General features: G+C 36.4%; 2 protein-coding genes across 2 annotated transcripts in view; one reads left to right on the plus strand and one right to left on the minus strand.

Annotated features, from left to right (window-relative positions):
• The window catches only part of LOC115624338 (IDLSRF-like peptide), an 81913-nt gene that overhangs the window by 42845 nt on the left and 11263 nt on the right, over positions 1–27805 (minus strand). The window lies entirely within an intron of this gene.
• Positions 12833–14323, plus strand: LOC115624336. The gene has a single exon (XM_030518985.1). The coding sequence runs from the start codon at positions 12955–12957 to the stop codon at positions 14104–14106; it is 1152 nt and encodes a 383-aa protein (XP_030374845.1). The 5' UTR covers positions 12833–12954; the 3' UTR covers positions 14107–14323.

Consider the following 27805-nt stretch of genomic DNA (forward strand, 5'->3'; position numbering starts at 1 on the left):
ACATTATCGTTGGTGCGGGCAGTTGCCTCAAAGGCTGACCTCAGTGGTCGGGGGTGGATTAGTCGCTCCAGATTGACTTTGGTTTAGTTTGAGGGTGAGCGGTTGTTGGGTGTAGATGAAAAATCAATAAAACATAAATACAAGTATGTGGATGGCCTAAAGTTCAAAAAATGTAGTACGGCAAAGCTTTTATATTGAGTTGATTTTGGAGTTACTGGCATATTGTATTGTTTTGGAAATTTCGATCACCATCGACTTAATAAATTTGTGTTACGAACCTTGGTCAGTCCTATGCTTACCCAGCTTCCAATCTAGGCACTCCAACTGAAGTTCTTTACAGACTATTTCCAAACTATTTGAGGACACCTATTATGATCAGCACTTGCCGACCAAAAGTCAAAAACGACCTAATAAAATAAATCCAATTGAAATGAAATAGCAACAAATTAAAAATTTTTTAAAACCCCTATAATTTTCATTCTAAGAGAACTTTTTTTTAGCAAAAAATCTCGTTTACGAATCAACAGAAAGTTTCTTTAGTCTCTAAGGCAAAGAAACTTTCAAGCTGAATGGCTTTGACAAATTCAACTCTCTCTTTATTTTCATTCTTTTGACCTTTATATACACTAAGTATCATAGTTAAAGCAATTTTTCAATGCGTTTACCAATAATCCATTCTTAGTAAAATGTGTAATTGTTATTTTTTGAAAATGTGGCCAACAATATCTATCTTCTACTATGTAAAAGCCATTAAAATCGTCTAAAACAATGATGCGAACAGCTATTTAAGGCTTCATACTAAACATCAGAAATTTAGAAATTTAGACCTTCAACTTTGCCTCTCATTCAAGCTGAAATCAAATTATTCATACCATATACGGTTCATTGCGGTTTCAGAATGTGAACGAAAAACAAATCGCTTTATTGGTGCTCCTCATTAAAAAATTACATTTCATTCATCGAATAGCTCATGCGAGAAACTCATTTCATATTTAAAAACCGCTAATCATTATCATAGTAAGTATAACCAGTTAATACTTGCACAATTATTACGAGCATTTTACTATTTCCACAACATTCTTCTAGCCACTTGAATACGTATCCTTTTTGACTTATGCAAATTCCGTTTAGCCATAACACAGAGCCACTGAGTCGGAGCAGGGGCAGGGGCATGAGCAGGGGCAGGCAAGCAGCTCAACTATAAAATCCCATCCAGACTATCGCGCTGTCTAATAGTATAGCACCGAGAGATACGTTTTAACCTTTTGTGTGTGTGTGCATGAGAGGGGAAGTGTACTTTGCGCTTCAGCTTCGTTCGCGGCAAGAGTCCGGCTTATTTTTAATGCATAAGCAGCTTTGTCTGTCAGTGGCATGTTGCCTTAGCCCTGCCAATCTCATAAAAGAAACGCCCGTCGGCATGCACTTACATGCTGGTACGCACACAATGCAACTTTCTTTAAATCGTGGCATCTCTCATAATGAAGCAGCGAGAAATGGAAGGAATAAAAAGCAGCACTACTAGTAATAAAATTTTTAAAGCTCAGCTCAGCACTACGAAGCTCATAAAACTTGAGCATTCGCGCATAAATCTACGGCAGACAAAATGGCCAACTGTTGTCTGTGGTGGAAAAGTTTCTCTATTGCCTGCGTACGCAATAAAAGGCAATGGCGTGCAGCGGACCCGTGAGTAGTGGAAAAAAGAGGCGGCGATTCATGTAGTTTTAGAGTTACTCGCCTAGTTGATGGTAGTTGATGGCCAGCAAGCTAAAACTTTGATTTACATAGATTTGAACTGCGCCTGAATTCTGGAAACACACACCTGCCATGACTTGCCAGAGGCAACATTTTTTAACTTTTGCAGAAAACTGTTGAAGCACTACAACAACAAAAAAAACCTTACATGTTTTTGCAAATTTACAACAAGGAACAACTTTTTAATAACAACTTGTGCGCAATGATGAGACAAGGAAAATTTTAATAATTAATGAAGCAAAATGATGGAATTTAAGAACAAATTGTGAACTAGCTTTATACTTGTATTTATCTGAAAGCTATAAAATGGGAGTATATTTGAGTAGTGTTTGCAATTTATTGAGATTGTTCTAGTACCCATTGAATAATTCACTTGCAATCATTGATATCTATCCTGCCTCCTGCAGGGAGTCAATTTATTGTTTCCAGTGTCATCATCAACACTGCATCTATATTGCATTTTTAATTTGTGGGTTTCTTCCCTGTATCGTTGGTTTTTAAATTTAATTTTTGTCTGCTCATTGTACGTGTTGCTGTGTAAATAAAGGCCGCCCTTGCAGTGTTTTCCTTTGGCTCACAGTCTCTGTACCTTGCTGCTATATTCGTACAAGTAGGTTCTCTCTTCTTCCCCAATGTCGGATATTCATATAGTCCCTTGTTTTTGTGTGCTGTTGTCATTTTTTTCCTTGTTTACATCACCTTTGTGTCCAGCAATTCTTGTGCCCAACACTCGTTTCCACTCTGTTACACGTCTCCTCATTCTTTCCATTGCACTTGGTCTCGTATATTACATTTTGTTATTTTTCTGTGCATATCTTGTATTTTGTGTTTGTAGACATTTTTCTTGCACATATTTTAAAACACTTTATATGCGAGCATTAAGTGCTTGGAGTGGACGTCTGTTTTTTGCAACCGTTTGTCTGCTTATTATGTTTTAAATATATGAGTTTATTGTTATTATCTTGGCTATGAATATTGTTGGTGACGTCCGTTGATAGCATTATATTGTCTATTAGCTTATCCGAAATTTATATATATCCGTATTTATATAGCAGCCTAGGGCCCAATAGAATCAATAATCGAAAACCTAACAATACAAATGCATACAAGGGAGAACAAAATACAAATGGCTGAAGTAATAATTACTTTTGAAGAGAGCACTGAAATGAATCGCTCGCCCAATAAATGAGAAGCGGATATCCAAGATGAGGGCTCATATCGAATCAGCAGGAAGAAGATGAGAAGGGAAGAGGAATCTGCGCTCCAAGAATGCCGAAATATTCTTCGCATAATGAGAGCTGCTACGAAAGTCCAAATAAATATAAGCAGGAATGTCATAGAAAGAAGTTGACGCTTATTGACGCTATTCGTCGTTAAATATAAAGACGTTTTTAATCATGGTTGAACAGTCTTCATTTTATTGTTTTTTGTCACTTGTGTAGCTCAGTGTTCCGACATTCAATCGTTAAATAATAATTAAGATTTTTATTGTAATTATAATATAATGCCCAAAAATTTTTGCTTGAAATCTGCTGAAAAACGTGTTAAACTGTTCACTTGCGAGCCTTGATTTTTAACTTCAGAACAGCTCTCATGTCTTTTAAGTTCACCGCACGCATGCACATGTGAATACGCATACTAAATGACTTTTAAGTTCCGCTTGGGGGCATACGAGAGGAGAACTCCCGCCGTCATGCACATAAAAAATTCCTTTAATGGTTATGCAGGCACCAATTACCATTAAAACGGTCAGCATGCACATGCACAAAAGTCAACAAAAAACAAAAAAGCGCAAACAAAAACATTTGCGAAAAAAAAATCAATAAATGTTCACATATAGCGACCAGTTGCAGCTGAGATTAAAATTCCGCACGGTTCGCCATGAAATACGGCCCCTGTTGGCGTGCGGGAATTTCATTCTGTTCTTCCTTTTTTTGGGGACATGCAGAGAGGGAGATAGAAGGAGCACTTAAATCAGCAAATGTGATAAATGGTCATAAAGCATAGCGTAATGTTTATTTAAAATAATGATGATGATATGCGAAAGCAGAAATGCCCGCACATTGCCTTCGTTACTGTGTCCTTTTTATGAGTACACGGTACCCTCCCCCATGTATTTTTTTTATATATATGCCCTCGTACAGCACATTAGAGCACAAATTGCTTGTGTGTGAGTGGATGTGTGCATAAATAGCTCCTTCAGTCACAACCTTTCAACTGTCAATTATGCATAAATTGCGCATACGTCTGCACTCATTACGCATACGCAGCGTGGTCGCGTTTTATTTATAACTTGAAATAACGTTTGCGCTCACAGAGAGGCAGCATCTGAGAAAAGTGTATGACAGACATATTAATTTGATTTACACATGCCAGTTATCCTTTGTCGTTTGTCGTTTGTCCTTTGTCCTACTTGGCATTGCCCCGGCATTAGCATAAATTTCCATAACTTAAGTGTTTGACTCCGTTCTATGCTGGGACGTCCTGCTCGTCATCATCTTTATCATCATCCCGCTGATGCGTTATACAAATATTTTAACACACACACACACCCACATACCTGTGGGTATATCTTTTGTGCATTTCAAATTACTTACACAACACTGTGTAACTTTTGGCTTACTTCTTCTTTTTCAAATGCTCAGCAGCCATATAATTTACGCACGAAATCGAAAAACTTTTGTTGTTGTTTGTATTATTTGTTTGCCCTGCTGCTGTCCGTGGCTGCCGCCGTAGTTATTGTTACGCGGATTTGCATAAGTTGGCTTTACGCTTGCCGCATTATTCGAGGTAGTATGATGAATATAAATGGCCATTTGAAAGTGACCAAAGTTTGCAATGCATATTTATGTGTGTACTTTAGCTTGTCTTTTTCTTTTTCTTTTTGCTGAGCAAAGTCTGCACAGAAGTTGCAGATTAAACAAACAAAATGATTGTATAAATATCAGTATACAGAATACTTTATATTAAGTAAACACCTAAAATATAAACGTATTAAAGGCTTTGTGAAAGGTTTTCAAAATTTTTTCCTATGTGGCTTAAAAATGATTGATTTGATATTTATAATATTTTAATAATGGCACACTTTAATTAATAATTAATTGCTTAATATTTTAATTTAATAGTACACATTTATATTAATTTATTAGCAAAGTTATTGTACTTCTAACATTTTTTATAATTTTAAATATGTATTTCAGTTTTTGATATTTAAAGAATAATTTTTGTTGTGTTTGGAGGAAAACCAATCAATCAGTCAGTTTGTTTTGAATACTATGTGTATTTATTAATTTATGAATGGAATCAATTAACTTATTATTTAATGTATTTTTATTTTTAATATCAAATTCGCATTATATTTCTGTTGTATTCTCTATAATATATTTTTAAGGCAGGCTTTCTTTTTATGCAGTATTTTACAGTCGCTTTAAAGTAACAACTTTGTTATCTATAGCATTAAATCTAGAAAATCAAATGTCTCAGTATTTTTTTTTCTATAATTTTAATTTTCGGTTAATTAATTTTCATTCAAAAGGTTAAAAAATCAATAGTTTTTAACAACAACAACAGACAGATTTATTTATTGATCTCCTCACAGCATTTTTCCCACTCGATTTTCTAAATAAATGTTGAAAAAGCGCACAACTTTCAAATTGATTTAAAAATATATAAACCTTCTAATGCAAAGAACAATTTACGTGCGTTGCGTTAAAACAAAACAAGACATTAAGTGCTTACAGACGTGCTTCAAGTGCCTCATTCAGCCTTCGTCCTTGAACCTTGCCACAGCACCCTCCCCATCTGCAGATATACTCGTATATCAAACAATGACAATATTGACCACAAATCCAAAAGCCGTAACCCCGGGTGATTGGTCAAAAGTAAAGACAGCAGAACACACCGAAACTGTTGAAATATTTGGAATTATAAGCAACATAAATGTCAGTTAATTTGAATTTGCACTAAGCAACCCTGTCATACTAAGTTTGATATATATTGTAATCTATCGATAAGATGCGCGTCGATTGTATGTGAAAATCGCGCGCAGTTCGCCTTATGAATTCAACCAATAAACACCTACGTTCCTTTCATTCAAACTAATAAACTGCCAACAGTGGTTATGGGCCCAGGTACAGTTACTCACGGTGAATAAAAGGCTTCGGTGAAACTGGTGTTTTTAAACAAGTTAATTTAGCGTCCGATATGTCCGGCTAAATAATACAGAAAAATTAATTCTTGGTGTGTCCAAAGTTAATTCGGTGTTAAACAATAAAGAATAAAAATTAATTCTTGGTGTGTCCAAAGTTAATTCGGTGTTAAACAATAAAGAATAAAAATAAATTCTTGGTGTGTCCAAAGTTAATACGGTGTTGTTAGTTAAAAAAAAAAAAAAAAAAAAAAAAAAAGAAAATTGCAAAAATGGCAAGCAATTTGTACGCAATTGAGAAGTTAGACGAAAATAACTATGACGTATGGTGTGTGCAAATGCGTGGCGTGTTAATTCACTCAGAGTTATGGAAAATCGCAAGTGGCGAAGATGAAAAGACATTGGAAAATAGAGTGATATGGCAAAAGGCAGACGAGAAAGCACTCGCGTCAATAATTTTATCTGTGAAACCAACACAATTAAATTATATAAAGCATTGTAAAACGTCGGCGCAGGCATGGAATAAACTAAAAGAAATATATGAGCCAAAAGGGCCAGCTCGAAAAGTGTTGTTGTATAAAAGTTTAGTAAACCTTCGTTTAACAGAGAACACGTGTGTCGTGCAGTATTTAAATGAGTTTTCAAGCGTAGTAGATAAATTAAATGAAGTCGGAATTTCGCTAAGTGACGAAATTGTTGTAATTATTCTATTATCGAGTTTACCAAAATCTTACGAGAATTTTGTAATTGCAATTGAAACAAGAGATGAACTTCCAAATTACATTAACTTGCGAAATAAATTACTGGAAGAAGCAAATCGTAGAAACCAAGCAACAATAGATAAACGGTCAAACGGTGAACAACAAGCGTACATGATAAAAGGGAATAGCAAATCTGTCCTTGAAAATGACCAACGGAAAAAGAACGGTAAATGTTTTGTGTGTGGCAAAATCGGTCACTATGCAGCCGTATGTCGGCAGCGGCCGAGCAACGTAAAAAACGAAAAAGAAAAGAATGTGCATAAGCAAAAAAACGAAAGATCGTTTTTGGGTGTATCAGCAGCTAACGTCAATTTATTTTGTGGTGATTATCCGTGTATTCGCGAGGGTTGGTTAGTTGATAGTGGTGCTAGTTGCCATATGGCAAACGATCGTGATTTATTCACAAATTACACTGAAACAAAACAAAAAGTGGTTATTGCGGGTGATCAAATGTTGAATGCAATCGGAATTGGTACGGTGCATATAAAAACTAATAAATCGGAATTTAACCTTAAAAATGTTTTACACATACCGGAGTTGCAAACAAATTTTTTCTCAGTGGCTAAAGGTGCTGAAAATGGACTACAAGTAATTTTTTATAATAAATGTGCGATTTTAAAAATAATCGATGAAAACTTTGTTATTGCGGTGGCAAATAAACAAAATGGTTTATATTTTTTCAAAAATATCTACAATTCGGTGAATTTAGCAGCGAATAAAATCATGGTGAAATGGCATAATCGATTCGGACATATTAATACACAAAGTCTAAATAAACTTGCGTCAAATGAAACGGTGTATGGAATGGAAAAGCTACAAGCAAAAGAAAACTTTAAATGTGTATCATGTATGAAAAGTAAAATTTGTTCTCAGCCATTCGAAGAATCAAAATATCGCGCTAATAATTTGTTAGAGATAATACACTCAGATGTGTGTGGACCTTTTAACGTAAAGTCAATTGGTGGATCGCAATATTTTTTGACATTTATTGACGATAAATCCAGATATGCTACGGTGTTTTTTATAAAAAATAAAAGTGAAGTATTTGAGCATTTTAAATCATACAAATATGAGGTAGAAAAGCAAACTGGCTATAAAATAAAAGCACTCAGAAGTGACAATGGTGGAGAATATGTGAGCAAAGATTTTAGTGAATTTTTGCGTGCCCAAGGTATAAAAAGACAACTTACAGTGCCTCATACTCCCCAACAAAATGGTGTTTCCGAGCGGTACAATCGAACAATTGTAGAAATGGCTAGGTCAATGATGATACATGCAGGATTAGAAGAAAAGTTTTGGGCTGAAGCAATTAATTGTGCAGCATATATTAAAAATCGGTCTTCAACAAAAGCGTTAGAAAATACTACACCTTTTGAAATGTGGTATGGTCGGAAACCAGGGGTGAAACATTTTAGAACTTTCGGATGTTTAGCAATTGGGCTAGATAAGACACAGAAAGGGAAATTCAAGGCCAGGGGCAAAGAATACATATTTATGGGGTATAGCAGTCAAGTAAAGGGATATAGGTTATATGATCCAGAACTAAACACGGTGGTAATAAAGCGAGATGTAAAGTTTGATGAAGATTTATTTATGGGAAACAAAAATAACATTGATTTTTCTTACATAATTGGGCGAGAAAATGGGTCAGAAATTATGGAAAAACCACCACGCACTCCCTCCCCACAAACAGACTATGAAGATGCTGAAGAGTTTATCCAGTCGGATGAAGAAGATGAAACTCCATCAGAAGAAGATTCACAGAATGAAGACCAGGATGATACAATGGTAGATGCAAGCAACCAGGGCATCGACACTCCAAGGTATGGTCCAGGGCGACCACGTATCATTCGAACTGGCACAAGCGGTAGACCGGCAAAGCAAAAGCACAGGCTTAATGTCATACAGGAAATAGATGAGGTACAAATACCTACAAATTGTAAATCGGCGATGACTTGCAACGAATCGGATAAATGGAGGAAAGCAATGCAACAAGAATATAATTCACTAAAAGAGAACCAAACGTGGTCACTGGTGGACCTTCCTCCTGGCAAGAGAGCTATAGGCAGCAAATGGGTGTACAGTTTAAAAAGAGCACCTAACGGCAACATCGATCGATATAAGGCAAGACTAGTTGCAAAAGGTTGCAGCCAGCAATATGGAATCAACTACGAAGAGACCTATTCACCTGTTGTACGTTATGCGACAATACGCATGGTATTTGCTCTGGCGGCGGAACTGAAATTACATCTGCATCAAATGGATGTATGTACAGCTTATTTAAACGGTGAGCTGAGCGACGAAATCTATATGAAACAACCGGATATGTTCATAAGCAAAGAATATCCAAATAAAGTAGCAAAACTAAATAAAACTATCTACGGGTTAAAGCAGTCTGGCAGAGAATGGAACGCGAAATTGGATGCGGTTCTTAAAGAATATGGATGTGTTCCATGTACCAGCGAGCCATGCTTGTATACGAAAATGGTGAACAACAAATTAAACATTATTGCAGTCTACGTGGACGATATACTAATCGCAAGTACAAGCAAAGAAGACATGAAGAGCATCAAAAACTACATTGGTAAAAAGTTTAAGTCCATCGACAAAGGGAAAGTAGAGAACTTTCTGGGATTTGATGTTGAGCGCATTGGAGAAACTGGAGAGATGTTTGTGAGCCAAACAAAATACATTGAAGAGTTGTTGCAACAATACCATATGCAGAACTGTAGAGCAGCAGCAACACCACTAGAACCAGGATACCAGATAAAAGCTCCTTTAGACGACTCAAAACTGGTGGATGCGACGAAGTATCAGGCGTTAATTGGCAGCCTGATGTATATAGCGATATCCACGCGACCCGACATACTGCACTCGGTGTGCAAGCTATCCCAGATGAACAAAAATCCAACTGTCGAGCACGAAGTAGGAGCAAAACACGTTCTTCGTTATTTGTCAAGCACGAAGAACATGAAGTTACATTACCATTTGACAGGAAGACCCATGGAAGGCCACGCTGATGCAGATTGGGGTGGTAATTTGATTGATCGTAAATCTTTCACAGGTTATATGTTTTTCCTTGCTGGAGCGGCATTTTCGTGGGAGTCACATAAACAAACGACTGTGGCTCTAAGTACTACTGAAGCGGAGTACATGGCGTTGGCAGCAGCGGCTAAAGAGGCGGTGTATCTCAGACGTCTTTTGAATGAGCTCAACTGTTTCCAAACCGATCAACCGATATGTGTATATGGCGACAATCTCAGCGCGCAACACTTGGCCAAGAATCACATGTACCACGCAAGAAGCAAGCACATCGACATACGATACCATTTCATCAGAGAATTAGTTAATAACAATGAAATTATTTTAAAGTATGTTGATACAACAAATATGATAGCAGATATTTGTACTAAAAATTTAAGTAAGCAAAAACATATGAAGTTGTTAAACATGACAGGCTTAAAGTTACATTTTTGTTGAGATGAGGTGTTGAAATATTTGGAATTATAAGCAACATAAATGTCAGTTAATTTGAATTTGCACTAAGCAACCCTGTCATACTAAGTTTGATATATATTGTAATCTATCGATAAGATGCGCGTCGATTGTATGTGAAAATCGCGCGCAGTTCGCCTTATGAATTCAACCAATAAACACCTACGTTCCTTTCATTCAAACTAATAAACTGCCAACAGAAACATATTGAAGAGGGAGAGAGAAACAGAGAAGAGAGCGGGAATGGCGGAGTGCCAATAAGGAACATTTGCCAAATGGAAACATTTTAAAATAAAAACTCAAGTCAGGGCACGATTTATGAGATTTATTTATGTTCTCGACGCAGCAACCGCAACCCAAGGCATTTATTTTATGGACCACATTGTTGCCAACCTTCGAGGCTACTTTCCCAGTCTGTGGTGTGGTGGCTCGGCTTTTTAAGTGAGTGAGTGAGTGTGTTGGTCAGCAGGAGCTTCATTGCCTTTGCTCGACCCGTTATTTTATTTGACAAACTAAATACTGAGCGACATAGCGAATATTTTCCAACTACATGAGTAATGGCAGCTATATTGCTCATTTCTGTGCTGGTGCCCAGGTGGAGGAACGAATGCGAGGAGGGTGGCAATCGCTGCTGTTAATGGTGACCAAGCATTTCTTGGCGACGTGCCACCGAAGCTACACTCAGAGAATTACATTTTAGGAAATATAATAAATTAATTATATAGCAAAGAGTAAAGAGCAAAGAGGAGTAAATAAAAGCTCCAGGTCCTTGAGTGAGAGATTTGTCAAAATCTATTGTTTTACATAATTAAGGGAGACCCGAAAGTTGTGACTAAACGACTGGCTACAATAACTAGATATACAGACTATACATTAGTAGATTTGATGTTAATGGTTATTATGTTATTTGCAGGAAAAATGTGCTCTAATAATCTCTTCGTAACACTCATACTATAGTGGATGGATGAAATAAAGGTATTTAGAGTGCAGGAATATAGATAAATAGATAGAAAATTAGTTAATATGTAAAAAGTCGGATATTTACAGATGTTCCGACATTTGATTTTAGCATCTGAAGTGGAGGATATCTCCCTCTTTTTCGTATCAGTTACCACACAAAGCAGACAGAGTTATGATTGGCCTTTCACCGAGTGGAGGGGCTATAAAAGGAAGGCAAGCCAGGTAAGATATTTAAGAGTAAACCTAACGCAATGGATTTTATAGACATGCAAAAGGCGAATTAACCCATTTATGTTTAGAAAAAATGGAAACAGATCTAAGTATTTACTTAAATATTACATGTTCATATATTTTTATCAATTTTAAAAATGTTTATAATACTATTTAAAATAGTTTGCAAAAATTATTGTTGTTGCTTAAAATTATTGAAATATAAATAATGTAAGAAATGCTACTTGTTTTGGAGAGTATCTTATTTTTCTCTGAGTGTACGCCCTGCTAACTTCAAGGCAATGTCTTTGATTCTGTTTGTCATTTCTGTTTCTGTTATTTTTGTAAATATTTTATATTGTTTTTTCTTTCCATATATTTTATTATGTTTTCCCCTGTTTGCAACTTGTCAACGGAAACGGATATTGTGGCGCCTGTTGACACAACGCATGCTTAATAAACTCAACATTGATGTATTTGTTTAAGCTTAAGTAACCAATGCTGACGTCTAAGCAACAGATATTGCGAAGCGCTCTACCCTATCCCCCGGGAATGGCATTTTCTATTTGCTGACATTTTCATATACTCGTATGCCATTAGTTTATGTCTCTATGTTGACAACTCAATTTTGCATGGCAGGCCAGAGCTCTTAGCGTGTCACAATTCAGCAATCCATCCAATTAACAATAGCCCTTATCACCCAATGGGAAAATGTTGCGAAAAATTGTGCATGAACCCTATACTATATTCATGCTTATATTCAAAATATTGCATATTTATAGCTGTGGCAAAGCGCTTGTCTTTACTTGTGGCTTGGCATGGGCTAAAAGCATAGCTCAAATATTTGACTTGTAGACTTGTAGACATTTTATGATATGCAGACACACTTCAACACCCACGCATGTATCGCAGCTTGTTTGAGAATCTTTTAAGTTCGATGCTTCACAAACTTGTTGAGCTGATAAGTGTTGCAGCCACAATTTATACTTGTGTTCAAGTCAATGTAGAAAGCAAATATTTTTGCTCTCTACTGGTATATCAATCAATAAAATGCAAATATGAGGATGGAAGAATGCTGAGGTGGTTGCTGGCTTGTGGCTTTTAAATATTAAAAGGTTTTTAGTATACATTAAAGGGATGAGCAACTTTTTGAGTTTACATTGAATTTTTTTAATCTTACAAGTTTATCTTCAGATATTGTGTCCCTAATAGGTCAGACTTGAAGAAACATCCAAATAGCTTGAATTCACAAATAAAATAAGTTAACCCAATTTTCCACAAGTCAACTCCCACAAACTTGATTTTATTAACTTTAAATAACTTCCAAATACAGTGAATTTTGTTCTTAAAAGAAATATAATAAAATATAATAGATTCAATTTATTGCCACTTGATTCGATAAAAGAGAATCAACTCATCCGATTAAACAGACATGCCTTTGCGCCTAACTTCATATTTTTAGGAAATGTTCAGTATTTCGTTTTACATTTGACTGTTTGGCTTGTCTAGATAAATAATAAAAAAAAAATAATACAAAAAAATTTACACATTTCTGTTTTTTCATTCATGAAATTCAATGTTTTAAAAATTAAGAAGAAAAATTCGCAAAAAATTACAAATTTGTAAGAAATGCAGGCACACCATGCCATGCCCGACTTCCGCTGTCGCAACAATTGCCAGCACAAGGAATGCCAGCGCCATGCCCCGCTCGGAATCGTCGATCAGCATACGCAATGCAAGTGTCTGGGGGAGGTGAATGCCTCGTCCATATTCCTGGAGAATGTGCTGGACTTGGCCAACACGTTGGCTCAGGTCATGATGATATGTGGATTGCACGAATGCAAGGCCAGGTCCACGATAGACATCATCAGCTACGCCTTTCTGCATTACGATCAAGTGTGCTATTGTCTGGACACGACGCCCAAGAAGCGACTGAGGAAGGAGGATATATTCCACGAGCTGGGCAAGAAGTCGCTGATGAACAAAGTGGAGGCCCATTTGGCCTATTCGATCATGAAGCGTGGCTTCAAGGCCTTCTACTACGAGCCCAAGCAGGAGCTAACCTACGATGAGCAGGGACGACCGAGTTACAATGACGAGTGCGTTTGGGTGCATGCCGCACGCAAATCAGCCGAGAGCTTTGCGCGCTTCGACGGTCTCTCCTGCAATGAACAGATGGCCGTGGAGGCCAAGGTCAAGATTGTCTATAAGAAGTTCTACGATCGCATGCAGACCCGTAAGCGTCAACCGGAAGGCGACGACTGCAACTGCTGCTTCTGTGCCAAGAAACGCGGACATCTGGTGTATGCCAAGGAGCCGCCACCATGCAGCACCAAACGCAAGCCCAAGCATGTCTGCCCCTATTGCTGCAAGAAGAAGAAGAAGTCCACCTATGTGCATCCAGCCCGCCAGCAGGCCAAGTGTCCGAAATGCCACAAGTCGCGCAAATTCTGTTGCTGCGCCAAAATGGACTTCAATCTGGAGTGGGTCAAGAGCATCTGGGATCGTCCGGACTTCAATCAATACTATAAGAATGAAATTGATGCGATTGAGGAGCGTCTTGTCAAGGGCGCGTGCTGGCTGCCTCCTGAGCCGGTGCTGGAGCACCTTGACGGCGAGGAGGGTGAAGAAGAGGGCGACGACATGAATATGCCACCCGAAACAGAACTGGCCTTGGCCGGCAAGAGGGCGGCTCCCAAGGACAATGCAGATGCCGGTTCATCCAAAAAGGGTTCTCTGGGCTCGCAAGTAGCGTTCGAGGGAGTCACTGCCTCGGCATAAATAGCAGCCGCCATCAGAACAAGCACAAAACTGTCGTAGCTACTTTGCCAGCACACTAAAGAAACTAAATTGAAAGTAACAACAAATCAAAATAAAACATTTTTAGAGGCTCTACAGGCCTACGAAAGCAATGTCAAATTATTGGCTTAATAACCACTAAGGTTGGGTTATATCGACGAATATAAAAATTCTTTAAATAAATAATAAGCTCTCCACATACCGATAGACTTTTCTATCCTAACTGCGTATAGATGAAAACCACGCGATGAATATATAATATTGATATATTCTTACCGTTTGAAAATTCAGGTTTACTTTAAATTTCATTCAAATTGGCAATATTTCTATATGAAATTAAATAGTATTCACCATCAACATGCATATTAGCAGAAGGCTCTAATATTAACAATCATTATAAAGAAAAGCTATAGTATTCGTTAGAAATCATACTACATACTTATATATAAAACATAAATAAGAATTTTAGAGATGTTAAAATTAAATTAAATGTTTCTTAAAATCGTAATGCGTTATTTATTTCTATAAATATCTCAAATAAGCATTTTAATTTTCGTCTTTTTACAGATGATATATTTTAAGTTTTCCATTCTAATAGTTTTCTCCAATATTTCTTATTTATTTAATAACAGAACTGTCTCATTATTTTTAAAAGAGATGTATTTTCGAACAGTAGACTGCCCTAAAATGTACAAATCTGAGTAGACATAATGAATTGAAAATAATCTGACAACGATTTGTTTAAGCAAATGCCTTTGTAAGTGTATTCTGCGCTGGAAATATTTTTAAAGATATAAATATACATATGTAAGTATTTATAGAATGGCAATTATTTGTGTGACGTCCTACAGCACTTCAAAGTTTGCGCTGTAGCAGAGTTTCCCTTACCGTGTATATGCATCTACAATTTGTTATTAAAGCAGACGTTTCTTTGACTGCAATGCAGACAGCTATTCCGTGCCACATAAAGGCCAGTAATTTAAAACACATTTCAGTAACTGACTCTATCTCTCTCGACCTAACTCTCTTCGCTGCACGTAATAATCCCCTCATGTCCTCAATGCACTCGAGTACGCTTTTCAACACTGCCACAAGCTACACCGTCTCCAGCGACCGTTTGTACTCGAGCACAACTGTACCAGCGTCTGCTATATATATGAGTAGGTAAATAGCTGTGAGGCTCTCCTGCGTGGCTCCACATTTCAATTTCACTTGATGGCTAAGCTCGAGGTGCTCTATAATTGACCATTGTACATAGCCTAATATTACAGAGTTATTGATGCTTACATAATTTTGCCTCTTGCCATATTTGCTCGCCAGTCGGCGAACCGAAGCACAAGATTCCCTTCAAACTCACACCAACACTCATACTTGGCTGCACACTAATGTGGCAGCTGCCTTTAAAGTCGTTTGCTGCCATGCAGCGGCGAAAGTTTTTCTTCGGTTTATGTCGCTCATTTTCACCCTTCTTTTATGCAAAGAAAACAGGAAAAAAGAAGAACAAATCGCAAAGTTTGCTAAGTGCATTTGGTACAAGTTTTTCATTGCTGGCCATTTGAAGTTTTTGTTTACGCTGCATTGAAAGCAAATGTTGGCAGGTCTGTCAAAAAGCGAAATATGCTTTGTGGCATCAAAGCGGAAGTTTTTCTTTCAAGCACTGCATTAATCATATCCCATCCACTAACAGCATTTCCACGAGTATTTGCCAACAAATGTTTTCATTTCCACACAATTTCCACAACGAAAATGTTAACAAGTTCGAATGCGTTTTGTGGCTTTTGCTGTCCAACTGTCTAAAATTTTGGGCCATAAATAATGGATTTGTGGCTTTTGAAAATGTATTGCGTGCTAATTTGTGCGTTTCGACGCTCACCAAAGACACGAACATGAACATTTGAATAATTTACAATTGTTCTGGGAATTAACGTTTCAATGCACATGTCGTAAACGGCTCAAAACTACTATGGCATTGTTTTGATTTATTATTATTTTATGATGCTTATTAAGCGCAGCGAATATTAATTAAATTTAATGATTATCAGAAACACAAATTACAAATTGCTGTTGACATATCAACGAAATGTGTTTTAATGATGGCTTAATTTCCATGAATTGAAAATTTGCATGAACTCTGGCATAAAATATTCGTAATAATAGAAAAATGTTAGGTTTTGTTTTTGGCATTCAACTGAAACGAGCGCTTAACAGCATTTAGCTTCAATGTCTGACCTAAGTCAGTCAAGGCTGAAATCCTTTGCAAATATTATACAATTTTCTTGGATTTTCTGATAGTCAGTGTCTCGTCCTACTTGGTGTTTTCTACTCTACTTTTATGCTTATAATCAAATTTTTATAATATTATAGACGAACATCTTCCTCTTTTTGTAACTAAATAATATTGTCAAGGGTTTGAATTTGTCATGAGCTATAAAACTTTGAAAATTATCATCAACTTGACAGTTCAGTTCGGTGTCAGCGCAGCCCTCAAAAGTATACTATATTATTTAGTTTTCAATACAACCTAACTTAATGACAACCTTTTAATTTTGAGCGCCTAATTAGAAAAGTTTTTATGCCGTTAGCATACACTTGAAAAGTTCAGTTCAAGAGGTTACAAAATGGCCACTCAAGGTAGAGCTTATTAATAATTAAAATCTAATTTCAAGTGCAATAGTTTAAAATCATAAATTTAAACAACTTTGTTTCTCACACGAATATCATTTGGAGTGGTGCCAGCAGAGAAACGCACAACAATATTTACAAAGAGACATCAGACAGTTACCTTTATTTTGCACATGAGTGCAAATTGTCTAAGAGTTTGGAAAATGTGGAAATATTGTGCAAAATGATGGCACAGGCATTAAATATTCGTTTGGTTGTCAGACAAAAAACAAAAGTGCCTCTCGAACTAAAATAAACCAGAAATTTGACAAGCGTCAATCGGCAAATCAATTTGCCAACAAATAACAAAGTGTTACAAATGTTATGCGATATATGTGTATAAACCCATGCACAAATCGGCATATTGTATATATATATATGTGTGTATATTGAAAAAAGAGATGGCAAAAGGGATTCCCATTCGCACACCTGACCATCGCACGTGTTGGCTTATAAGCTGTCATTGCATACCACAAGGTTCGCAGCCACTGAAGTTGGCAGCCAACTTAGGCGCCACAGATAGATATTGAATTGCTTTTAATGCGCACAGCTAAATTGGATATTCAAACCCAAATGCAGTCACCTGCAGGCATGGCACAGTGTTGCAGAAATTACCATAAAATTCGTGTAGTCTACATTTCTTCATAGACTCTTAAACGGTTTTTAAATTAATTTTCAGCATTTCGCAATTAAACTGTTGCTTGGTGGCTTGTATAACTTCTGTTCAGATAGAATTTAATTTTTTCTGAAAAGAAATACTCACTTATTTCAAGTCATTTGATTGATAAAATTATTAAAAGTGATAAACAGGAGTAGCAAAACAAAAAATAAATTTTAAAAATGTGTTACGCATTTAAAGGCCACAAAATATAATGGTTATATTTCACTACATAGCTTATAGACTTTAGTATTGATGGTAGGAGTAAGTACTGCTTAAATATCTTCAATATTTAGCGAACCTATTTTAATTATGAATCGGTTTTACCAGACAAATCTTTTAAAGTATTTAATAATATGGAAGACAAACAAGGTTAAAAACCAATCAAAGCGTGTTCTGAAAAATTAAGGTCATATGCAAAATCTCAACGCACTAAAGATCGCAATAAAGTATTGTATAAATGAATGTATTTGCAAAGAAAATTTTGCATTACCATCGAAACAAAAACAAAACTTAAGAGTGAAAAGAACATTTCGAACTCAATTACAAACAAATGAATTAATTGCAAGAGCGAAAAAAGCAAATCGTAGATAATTGTTAGAAAATATATTTGATAACATTGAGAATATTCGAATGATGAATTGATAAAAGTGAAAATAAATTCCAATCAAATGAGACCGCAGGAGAGCAAGTGAACACAAATAGACTTAAGAGGAAAGGCCATGTATAACAACAAATCCATATATGTACTGTTTCAGGAACAGGTAATGTATAATTCTTACAGTTGTTGTATCTAACTAATGTAAAGATTTAAAATATAAATATTTCTCTATGTTTTAGATAACATCTTGGAAATTAACTTTTTGTTGTTGGCAATTTTTCACATTTAAGGCCACACTGTGCAGCAGCCTTGGCATCCAATGTAACACGACCATGAATGCCAACAACTTTGCATAACTCGGCAAATGCGCAAAAGTCACAAGTGGATCTGTTTGGAGTGCAAATGCAGCTTGAAAGTTGGCTACGTGGTGAGCGTTGCGTTTGCATCTCTGGCTATAACATTTTAAGGCGAATCTGAGATGTGCTCCGCAACAAGCCATTTGAACGGAAACAGAGCTTACTCCGAAGGGTTATGTAAGAGTGAGTGTGTGTTCGTTCTAATGTTTTAGTTTTAGTTTTGGATTTGTTTTTTTCATCCTTTTTTCTTTTCATATATTGCACAAATTGGATTTTATCCCACAAAGAGCTTCACATTGCATTTTATGTACATACAAGCATGTATGTGTGCGTGTGTGTGCAATATTCTAAACATACATAGGACTATGTACATACATATATAAAATGTGCATAAATATGGGCATGCATGTCGTTATGGACCGCATGCTGTGCGGCTTTTTGCAGCAGCTGCGGGATTGCCAAATTAGATTTTGACTAGCTTTGGAGAGATTTGGCAAATTCTTGTTACAAAATAAATAGTCAATATATTCGTATGAATTCAAATTGAAACGAGATTTTTAACAATGCGGCAATGTTGGTGAAATGGCTTTATTTCAATATTCGTATCATTCATCAAAATCGTTGAATGAGTTTTGTCCAATTTTGTTTTGGCAATTGTCAGAAAGTCGTTCTACTTGTATGTTGCTGGCAGAGAAATGCAATTGTTATTCACAAAAAATATATTGAATATATTTGCATTCTCCAAATCTTCTAAATATACTACAGCTTGATTCATTTCAACAGTTCATACTGCATGCAATTAATATACCTATTAAATGGCAATCTATTGAATATAGTACAGCTCGATTTTATTTAATATTTGATACAGAAATGAATGCAATTATTTATTAATTGGCAAAAGGCTTGCCATTTACATTTCTTTGATATTAATTTAATTATTATGTGCATATAGATTTCAATTGTTTGATGGAAAGTATTGATTGCTTTGATTGCTAATTTAATTAAACTGAAAATAACAACAACTTGCAATCCATTTTAAAATATTATATGCGACATGTTATCGAGCGCGACTCTATCTTAACTGCTTAGGCGCTAGTCATCTCAAATGCCTTGGGACAATTTGTTATTTGGACGATGGCCCAAGCAGCTTATATGATAAAATTGTCACCTTGAATGTCTATTTTCCCCTTTTTCCCATCAGAGCCTTCGCTATTGAAAAAAGAAATAAATTTACAATTTCATAAACGAGTATGTACTTTGGTTAATAATTAATAATTAACTGACAAATGTTTTGCACAAAAACTCTGCAACGATGTAACTTGAAAACAGGAATTTTGTTTCGCATTTATTTCCCTACCCAAAACATTGCTTCCTTCTGAGTCTCATTGAGTTTGAAACGCAATGACGTTAGTCCTATCCAATTTGCATCTTATTAAAAATTTGTTAGCAACTTTGTTGACATGCTTCGGAAATCGTTTTGTAAGTCAAGTTCTAAGGCCAGAGGTCAGCAATTATCGATTTTTGCACATGTCTCATTACTCATGTCTGGATATAGGTTCCAGTTTGTATCCAGTTAGTATATGAAATTACAAACTGAGTGGAGGGTGCGACAGCACTCAAGTAGGCACATTAGTTCCAACTTTAGGGCTTGTACAAGCAGCGTTTAATGAGCGCAAGGAGATGGTGACGCAAGACGCCACATAACCAAATTGCTAGAACATGAGTTTCACTTACCACAATGTGCCTTTTGCTATTTTTATTGCGCAATATTATTTTACGATAGACATTGGATGGCCACAACATGGGCAAGTTTCTGGCCTATTCATATACCAACACTACAAGTATAATACCAATACTCTACCAATACTATAAATAAATGCACAAACATACATACTTATTTTATGACTTGTCAATTTTACGGCCAGCAGACGAACTTGGAAAATAAAAAACAAGTTATAGTACATGTGTCTAGTGCCTTGAGCTTCATATTTCATGCTCAAGCTGATGGTGTGAAGAGTGCAAGTAAAATATTTATTTATCATTGTTTTTGTTGTTGTTTTTGTTATTGTTGCTGTTGCTCCTTCTGCCTTTGTTTCGCATTTATTATTTATGTGACGCGCTCTCGCGCATATCACTAGAAGTTTCTGCGCGCAAGAAGCAGCAACAACAACAAAATCAACTCATTAAATATGCAAAAGCGCCAACGGACAGTTCATGAGTTCGCTGTGTCTGTCCTACAGTCCGGCAGGTTGGCGTTGGGCAATATTCTGAACCGTTATAAATAACATTAAAGTGGAGTGTGCAGCGACCGGCGGCATTTTTCATTAGTAGAAGTGACGTAAATGTGGGAATCGATATTGATTTCTCCCATATAAAATATGTGCCCAAAAAAGTATGCAACAGTTTTTGAATAATATAATAAAATAATATAATAAAATTCTAGTTTAATACTACTGTTCTGCTACCAATCAGGCAGCTTAAGCTAGTTGAAAATAATATAATAAATACATAATTATATTCGAATATAGTTGTTTTTTTTTTTGTGTAAGTTGATTTTTTAAATATTTCAGTTATTGTTAAGTTTAGTTTTTAATCACCTTTCATTCACATTTGATAAAAACTAACTTACTATTTTCGTGATCATTTTTTTGCAATATCGAACAAGAAAAAATAAAAGTTTCAAACAAAAAAAATTCTTGTAACTAATATTTTTTTAAGCCCATTTTCCCCCATTGCAGGTCGAATTTTCCCAAAGCCTTTCTTAGTGCTCACATACACCATCAAAGAGAGCTTTTGTCCAAATTTCAGCTTCCTAGCTCTTACCGTTTCGGTTTGATTGCGAATCAGTCAGTCAGTCAGGACAAACTGTTTTATATAAATGTATATAAATGTATATATTTATGTAGTTATAATATAATCGGATTAATAGAAAGTTTATTTTTGAATAATTTTAAATTCAAACGATATTCATTAATTAGCTTCCTCAGCTAGTTATTTAAGTTTATTGGACAAGAACTGTGGCAGAGGTTTAGCTCAATCAATCATACAAGTTGTCTGACTACTGCAGTGTTTGCCAAAACGAAGAGGTTCTAAAGCTAACAAAACTACCAAAGAGCACATAAACAATTTTGTGAATATCCAGGCAGCTTTAAAGTCTTTGCAGGCGTCCATCATCTGTTCGAAAACTTTACAGGAAGGCAGAAGATAAGCAAAGCAACGATACAGCGGTGCATTCCCAGCCACAGAGGCATTTAGGGCGTCGAGGTGATGGACACTCTGGCAAAAGAGGGCGCCGTGCATGGCGCAGCAAGCACGTACGATATGCTTATCTCTGATGGCTGGACGCACAACTTCTGAACGAAGGCAGGTTAGCAGTGGAAAAGCCCTGTAGATGGGTAGAGACAGAAAATTCACACAATATTTTCTGCAACTGCAACGAATGGAATGCAGTCTCATAATCGGCCTAATCACAGATCCATCCTTGATGGCCGCACAGATGCACAAAATGCAAGGACCCAGAAGTGATTGGAACGCGCGAAAACACTCCCTGCACGGTCAAGCAATTATAGCAAATGGAGCAAAGCCACTCAAAGCACAGAGGGTGGTCTCATTAATGATGAGGGAAGAATGCTCTCGCGATGAAGCACAGCAGGATGCTGATGGACTAATAATCACTCTTCAAACTGATATTCAACACAACTGGCTAACATTTCTTTACTAGTGTGTGGGGCTGCCAATGGCGATTCATCGTTATTTAATGTTGTGTTTTGTTTATTCCACATTCCTATAATAGTTAGCTGTTATTCTGTAATTTAATTTCGTCTCACTTAAATGCTTATAAAATAATAATTTCATTAAACAAAGTAGTTTGCTATTCGAGATCTTGAAATGTAATTAAAAGTTATTTCAATAAATGCCTGAAACAAAAATGGCTAAACAGTTTGTGCAAATACTTCCATCGAGTAGTGTGTGCTGTAGAATATATTCAATGAGCAGTGATTTCTCGATACTCATAGACCGATTAAATGACATTGATATGCAGAACAAGCACGTGAACAACAGCAACAACAATGGCCGCCATGATGTATGCCACATAATTTGCATACGAAATGAAAGTAATACGCCATGGGCGTTACTTTTGCCCAATTTTTAATGCCATGCGTGTGTTATTTATGTGTATGTGAGGGTAAGTGTGTAAATGCCACAAAACCACACGTTGATGACAGCTATTTTGATGAGCGCCTTCTGCGTTTCCAGTTTCAGCAGAAACGGCAACAATAACAACAATGTGGCAAAGGATATACCAGTCGCTACAACAACAAGCAGAACATCAACGTAAATAAGCCAACATTGCAGATTGCAGTGTTATTGTAGGTGCGGTTGTAAAACGAGCCGCATTTAATTACGGGCAAGTTAACACGGCGTATACGCAACATTCGTTCAAATGTTTTGGGGGTCAACATTTGCATATCAAATATTTTCATAGATTTGCATATCAATTGCCGGCCAGTCAGCCAACGAAGGGGCGCGTTCGCATGCATAAATCATTGCAGGCACCATAATTAAGCTGTCGGCATAATTAAATTTATGCTAAATACTTATAAGCCAGCAATGGGCAGCATATTGAAACGTTCATAACTCAAGACATAGCAGACATTTTTATGACTCGATAGCGCCCTACAAGCCCCACTCCGGTTGGTGGTGGCAAGTACATGTAATATCTTGTAGCGCTGCCACAAAAATATATTGCACAATTTATAGGTTATTATATATGTGCTGTCTGTGCAAATTAGAGAGCTCAAAAATGCTGTGCGTGCGCCCTGCAATGTTTTCTCTTTTTTGGCAATAACAATAAATAATTCCTGCGTTTGTTGCTGGAGGCTGTGAGGATGGGCAATGACTGTGTATGATAAGTATGAGTGGCTTTGATATTAAGGTACATTACCAAAACAGTATATCTTTAGACTGTCTTGGCAGGGCTTAAGAGATATGCTTGTATTTATTTGACAGAACACGTAGCACATGCTGTGATTCTGTATTGAATTATTTTTTATGTGATTAAGTGTTTGGCAAGCCATGCAGGTGAAAACCTTTATTCTATACATCGATCGTAGTTTCCTGGGGACTATTATTTATAAGAATATCCAAATAAAACAAGAATTATGACAGGGCCAATCTATCCAGGAGATGAACAACTTTAAGGCAACAAGAAATGCACACAAAATTCAACAAATTTTGTGTACAGTTAATTATAAATGCAATTAAAAAGTTGAACAATTTGTGTGACAACGCCTGTTTTATTTTTTAAATGATAATGGAATTCAATTCAATTGAATTGAATAATTTAATTAAATGAACGAATATAAAACTTTATAAAATGAAGAGTTTTTGTGCAACTAATAAAAAAAACTTGAATTTGACTTCAGAAACGTATTCAACTTTTTAAATCCTAATCAGTTTACAAACTTACATTTGACAGACCTCCACAGACAAATCTATAACATTTGAAAGGCAATATATAGCACGACTTTGTTACATTTCTAAACAGTCATTTGTTTTTATAGCAAATGAGATGCTTGAAGTATTCGTAATAAATGTAAATATTCTTCAAATTAGTCACTGCACAGCGACATAGCGATTCATCATCGCAACAACTTTGTTTGTCTTGACAAACCAATTAGTGTCACTTGTTTGCTTAATAAGCCCACTTGCCTAGCTCTATGAAGTATTTAGTACAGTCCTCTTCACTGTTTTAATTGCGATTGACCAAATTGGAATTAATATGCCATTAAAGCAATTTTACGCGCAATGAGCAGGTACATGTTGCAGGCCCCACTACCCAACCCTTTTAAGCCTCGCCAACACACTCAGAAACAAATACACACACGCACACACAGAAATTCATTAAAAGTTTTGCTGCACGAATTTCGTACGGTTTGCTTATTTATACTTAATGAGGCACGCAGCAAAACTTGGCAATGCCACACACACACATATACACATACAAACACACAAAAAGAGATATAGAAATTTTGGCTAAAAATACGAGCAAAGAAAATTAATTACAAAGCATTTGCTGGCAGAACTGACGATGATGGCGACGACGGCAAAAATCATGCCATGCTGAAGTTTTTAATAAAATGATGGCAAAAATGCCAGGCAGTATGGCCAATGAGCCACTACACAATGGCTGTGGCCAAGGCGTCCGCTAATAAGCTTTATAGTTATGGCCAGTAGCAGCGGATATTGCAGTTCAGGCCTTATAGCGTGGCGTAGCCAACGGAAATGGGCGCCATAATGCGCGGTAAGCACGTTTTACTTTTTGGCAAGAAAGCGGCTCGCTACTTATTTTATATTTTTGTGGCCCTCTCTCCATTTTTATATTATTATTTTTTGCTCGAACACTGCACTGCTTAATGCAAATTTCATTTTGAAAAGCGTGCAAGTTGCAGCTGCAAATGATCACGTAAATGGGTTCCGTCGTTGTTGTTGTTCCATTTGCTGGAAACAATCGGCAGCTGGTCGTGCAGAGACGAGGCACGAGTTGGCCCTCGAATAATGGCAATACAGTAATAACTCGATCAGGCAAATAATATGCTAGAACTTTGGAAAACATAAGAGTAGGATAGCTTTGTTACTGTTTCATATGAGATGCCTGATTCAAGTAATAAATTCAAGTAATAAATTAGAATTTTTCGGAATTCTGAAAAGCATTTCCGTTCATTTCACATTTTCCAATTACTTCAGCTACGCTTAGTGAACAAGTCAGTTGAGATCATGAATGTTTACTGTGGCCTTGTCAGGGGAAATTGCACTAGAAGCCGCACCACGTGTGTGACTGACTGTAGTAAGTATTTGCATGTGTAAGTACGTGCGAGTGGCGCCCAAATGCATGCTACGTTTTGTTTGCCATTTGTTGCCGCAATACAGTTTATGAGTGCGGCTGGAATAGACGCTAGGGCAACAGTTAGAAGCCGACAAGCACGAAGTGTAGGATGATGAGTTAGTCCCAGACGTGGCTGCGGCTTTTGTTGTGGCCAGCATAGAATTGTGTGCGGGTACATATTTGTATAGTTGTGTGTGTTACTGGCACAATAGAGAATGCTCAGCGCCATGTGCCGGACCATTGTTTTTGCACCAGCATATGCGCGCAAATATTGGCTAGAAATAAATTAAAGTTTACATAATTCATGGCACACATGTGCTGCTCAGCTTGTCAAGTTAGCATCGAATTTGGGCTTACGAGCTTCAGATTGCCATCAGAGCAGTCGAGTTAATTGAATTGCTAAATGAATGCATACATGTATGTATTTATTGCGCAGCACTGTTGCTCGTAAACAAATTATTAACAGAGCGCATACATAATAAGTCAACGAGAATATAAGTTTCGTTTATGCACACAAACAAGTTGTAATTAAACGATTTTGGCAGGCGAAGAGTAAGACAGTTCTGGGCATTAAAAATTAAGGACTTATCTGTGTGACTTGCTTAGCCTTACCATAACTCTAATATATGCAGAGGCATTGAATAGCAGTCATAAATATGAAATCATGAAGTGTCGTTCTTACAAAACAAATTTTGCTGAAGGTTGTTTGTTGTTAATTACACAATATAGTTATAGTTCATCGGCAAATTTCTTTGTAAGTAAAATAAATTTGTGAGTTTCCACATAACTTTAACAATATTCTTTAAAACAATAGACAATGGAAAGCCATCACAATAAACGCACTGATATAACAAATTTAGCTATGTTATTAATAATAAAAAGTAATGTTTTTGTGAAAAACTAATGAGCCAAATTTCGTTTTTCAAAAGCAATAAAAAGTTGAGTTCAATTTAAAGCTATCAGCCTGAAATTTGGTAATACATACATCAATTGGTCATAAAATGTATGTAAATGTCATAAAATTCTATAGTAAAAGGCGACTTAAAAAAACTATTTTCATTCATCCAGATTGGAAAATTACATAACACACACATATACACATAACATTATAGCTGCTGTAAGAGTAGCTCGCTTGCTAAAAATATTAGCACTAAAGTTTTTGTTCAATCAAAATTAATTATAATTACCTTTGACATTCATATAATCGTATATGTTCAAATAGGTATACTCGCTGGGTATTGCCTTCCTAAATGTCAAAAGTTTCAATAAAACCACCAAATCTTTTTGTTAAATTACTTTGATCTTTTTGTTGAAACTCAGCAGAAAATTTAATTAATTTAAAGCAGCTCAACAAGGAACACATCTATAACCTTAAATGTGTTAAAAGTAACCAATACGGTTATGCAAAAACCACTAAATATTATTCTTTGTTGTCATCTAACAAGCTGTTCTTTCAATCAAGCACAGGAGTATGGCGCATAATACCTGACAGGCCACTTAAATGTTAAAAATGCTAAAAGTTGCCGCAATTACCTTTTCCAACTGCCACAGAAACCCTTTCAAAACTGTCAACCCTGCCGCTTTGTTGCACCAAATTGTGCGGTCTGGCGTATATTTATTAACTGCCATTGCTGTTGCCGTTGTTGTTGTTGTTGTTGCCATTGCTGTGGCTGTCGTTTTCGCATTGTTGCAGTTCAAAATTATTACCACCGGCCAGCATGAGGAGCAGTCGCCAAGAGTCAGTAACAAAGGCAGTCAAAGCCAAAATGTCACAAGCACAAGAGCAAACCACAATAAATAAAAAATACAGGGCAGCAAAAAGCAAAGAAGATAAAGCACAGGGAGCAAGGACATTGTCAGGGCTGAGCAACAATATTGCATTGAACCGATTCAGTAACGAAACTAGCTAGTTTTTATTTTTTTTAGTTTCGACTTGATCTCCTTAAAGTTAAAGGTTTGAATTGTATTTCCTTTAAAACCAATTAATTGACTTAATTATTATTTGTCAAAAGCTCGTTTAACAACGAATCGAACAACTCAGCCTTTTGTAATGCAAATAACTTGAAATAACTTTGTAAACTACTTTAGTTTTCGAAAAAGAAGCTGTCGAGCCGTTTAAATGCAAACAAATCTATAAACTAGAAATCTACTTTTGTTACGCATGTAGTATTATATAAATCGAACCTGAAATCACTTTGAAGCCCTTTTGAGTCTGTCGCATGCCTGGTAATACTTTTACTCTACTGCTTCAGAAATATGGCCAACTAAATAAATTTTAAACCGCAGGCACTAACCGGCAAACGAGCAAGCCAAGAAGCTGCTTTTTTTTAGTCAGCCACCATTTTGTGGTGCTGACAGTTTTGTGTAATGGATTTTCGCTGAACTGCAATTATGAGCTGCATTTGACGTACCGGAAAGTGAAAATCCCAGCCAGGTGCGCTTGGAATGGGTCGGAGGTATGCAATGGAAAAAAAAATGCACGCTATTGCGTTGACAGCTTAATGTGCATAAAGAAAATT

This window comes from Scaptodrosophila lebanonensis, unplaced genomic scaffold (genome assembly GCF_003285725.1).
Source record: "Scaptodrosophila lebanonensis strain 11010-0011.00,11010-0021.00 unplaced genomic scaffold, SlebRS2 tig00000053-arrow-pilon, whole genome shotgun sequence".
Classification (NCBI taxonomy): Eukaryota; Metazoa; Arthropoda; class Insecta; order Diptera; family Drosophilidae; genus Scaptodrosophila; species Scaptodrosophila lebanonensis.